Source organism: Coptis chinensis, chromosome 9 (genome assembly GCF_015680905.1).
Source record: "Coptis chinensis isolate HL-2020 chromosome 9, ASM1568090v1, whole genome shotgun sequence".
In the NCBI taxonomy this organism is placed as follows: Eukaryota; Viridiplantae; Streptophyta; class Magnoliopsida; order Ranunculales; family Ranunculaceae; genus Coptis; species Coptis chinensis.
The window spans coordinates 42608015-42611189 of NC_141464.1; the positions used below are offsets into that span (position 1 = coordinate 42608015).

The 3175-nt window shown below is 43.0% G+C and overlaps 1 protein-coding gene across 1 annotated transcript; it reads left to right on the plus strand.

The window, feature by feature from the left end:
* Positions 1–2168: 2168 nt before the first annotated feature.
* Positions 2169–2552, plus strand: LOC147476129 (uncharacterized). The gene has a single exon (XM_086585637.1). It carries the CDS (start codon positions 2169–2171, stop codon positions 2550–2552), a length of 384 nt encoding a protein of 127 aa, XP_086441763.1.
* The last annotated feature ends 623 nt before the right edge of the window (positions 2553–3175 follow it).

A 3175-nucleotide genomic window follows, 5' to 3' on the forward strand; every position in this document is an offset into this window, starting at 1 on the left:
GGATGGCCTGTACTGCTATCAGGTCATGCCGTTCGGACTAAAAAATGCAGGGGCTACCTACCAACGATTGGTAAACAAGATGTTCAAACAATTGATAGGTGACATTGTGGAGGTGTATGTGGATGATCTTTTGATCAAAAGCCTAAGATGAGGAGATTATCTCTCCTACCTGAAGCGTGCATTCGACATTCTCAGGGAGTATCACATGAAGCTTAACCCTGCAAAGTGTGCTTTTGTTGTCTCATCAGGAAAGTTTTTGGGTATCTAGTTACTAAAAGAGGAATCGAGGCAAACCCAGATCAAATCCGGGCACTCCTAGATATGCCCTCACCTTAAAATATGAAAGAGGTTCAAAAAGTTACGGGCAGGTTAGCAGCTCTAAACAGGTTCATCTCCAAGAGTTCAAATAAGTGCAAACCTCTCTTTCAGTTACTGTGAAAGAACACCTCATTTGCATGGATGAAAGAATGCCAGGAAGCACTTGATCAACTCAAAACATACCTGGGGGCACCACCAATCCTGTCCAAGCCAGTTGAGGGAGAAGTCTTGGGTCTTTATCTCTGTTCGTCTGACTATGGTATCAGTTCTGTACTAATACACGTGGATGAAAAGAAGGTTGAAAAGCTTGTCTATTTCTTGAGCCGCACGCTTCTTCCAGAAAAACAAGGTACCCAAAACTCGAAAGAGTCGCTCTAGCACTTGTTTTTGCAGCAGAAAAAGCTGCGACCATACTTCCAATCCCACACTATCAGAGTAATCACAGAGTACCAATTGCGATCAGTTCTAGAAAGACCGAACAGGTTAGGGAGACTAGCAAAATGGTTTGTGCAACTATCAAAATATGATATTATTTACGTCCCCAGAATCTCAGAGAAGGGTCAGGCACTAGCAAAATTCTTGGGAGATTTCCCAATGACCTACACAGGGTACGACTCAACTACCCCCAGTTCAGATGATCACATCTAGCCTGAATCTCCAGAAAGCCGTCTAGATCCTTGGGAGCCAAGTTCCGGGTGGCGGTTGTTTATGGATGGATCTTCGAATGACAAAGGCGCAGGAATTAGAACTGTGTTAGTCACTCCTGACAATATGCGATTGAAGAAATCCATCCGGTTAGGTTGGAATGTTTCCAACAACGAGGCAGAATATGAAGCCACTCTTGATGGCCTCACAACGGCTATAGATATGGGCCTGACACACGTCACAGTTTTTAGTGACTCACAGCTTGTTATTTTTCAAGTTGATGGTGGATACGAGGCTAGGGATGAGCGAATGGCAAAATACCTGGAACTAGTAAGGGGCCTTCGGAGCAAGTTTGAAAACATTCGGTTCTATCAGCTACCTCGATTAGCCAATAGACATGAAGATGCTTTGGCATATGTTGGGCGACAGCAAGTCTCATTCAATCCTTATCGAGTTCCAAGAAAAATCTAACATTCAAGTCCAAGTTACAACAGTTTGTGTTGTTCCAACCATTACCACAACTTGGATGGATCCATATAAGTCCTACCTCAAGGAAGGGACACTCCCTAAAAATAAGAGTATAGCAAGGTGTTTGCTTGCAAAGATACAAAGATTCACCCTCGTAGGAAACGATCTGTATAAGAAGTCCTTTTTGGGACCTCATCTCAGATGTCTCTCCCCAGATCTCGCTAAACAAGTTATGTGATAAGTTCATGAAGGAATTTGTGGTAATCATACTGGGGGCAGAACTTTAGCTCTTAAGATCCTAAGGTAAGTTTTTGCTCACAAGTGCAAAAAAGTGTCAACGATTCGCTCCACTTATCCATGCTCTAGCAATAGAACTGCACCCATTGGCCAGCCCATGGCCATTCACACAGTGGGGAACTGACATTATAGGACCCCTACCACCCGCTCCTGGCAATGTCAGATTCTTGTTGGTCGCAATGGATTACTTCACCAAGTGGATAGAAGCAGTTCCCCTTGTCTTCATTCGAGAGTAGGATGCCAAAAAGTTCATTTGGAACAACATTGTCTGCAGGTTTGGCATACCCAAAGTTATCATTTCAGATAATGGGCAACAGTTCGCTGGAGGACTGGTTGCTGAACTGTGTGAGGAGTTTCACATCACCCATCTGTTCTCAACTCCAAGGTATCCACAAGGCAATGGCTAGGCTGAAGCCTCTAATAGGGTCATCTTGGATAACATGAAGTGCAAATTAGATGACACAAAAGGTTTATGGGTGGAAGAACTACCTAAGGTCCTATGGGCGTACCAAACTACACCCAGGCGATCAACTAATGAGTCTCTATTTTCACTGACCTACGAAATTGAAACTGTCATACCTCCAGAACTGGTAGCTCCCACTCAGAAGTCAGATGTGGTGCACACTCTAGACAACGAGGAGCTGTTATGTAGAGAAATGGATCTCCTAGACAAAAAGCGAGAAGGTGTCGCACTTCGCTTAGCTGCTAACCAACAGACTTTGAAGAGATCATATGACAAGAGAGTCTGGATTCAATCTTTCAAAACTGGTGATCTGGTTCTCCGTGAGATCCCAGAGCCCAACGACAAACTGGGACCTAACTAAGAAGGACCATACATCATCGACAAGGTTGGTCGAAATGGTTTTTACTACCTACACACTATTGAAGGTGACGTTCTTGTCAAACCATGGAACGGACAACACCTTTGTAAATACTATCAGTAAATTGTTATTTCATGCTTTGTTATGCATATTTTACCATCAATAAAGTTCTTCACTTTGCAATCAAATATATTCCTTGCATGTTCTTATACTCAATGGACTAAGCCTTAAGGGAATTATTTGCTCACTATCTGTTCAAGAATATTGTATGCCAATTTGCTTTGGAACCAGTGATATTGAGTAAGGGAAAGTCGAACTGTCAGTTCCTTTCTCAGCCCCATGTAGCTGGAATTGTATGCCAGTTCTTTTAAACTACAAATATCCTTGATGGGTTAAGCCTTTAATGGATATAACCACATTAATTGTTCAATAAACTGTATGCCGGTTTGACTTGGAGCAAGAGATAATGTTCTTGCGAGTCTAAACTGTATGCCAATTCTGGGCGCTCTCAAAATATCAAACGCAGGGGTTACTAGGAAGATCTGGGTAGGATCCAGATCCTAGCACACCACCATTGGCCTAGAACTATATCGACATAATGGTGCTGAGGAATACTCCTCCATTGT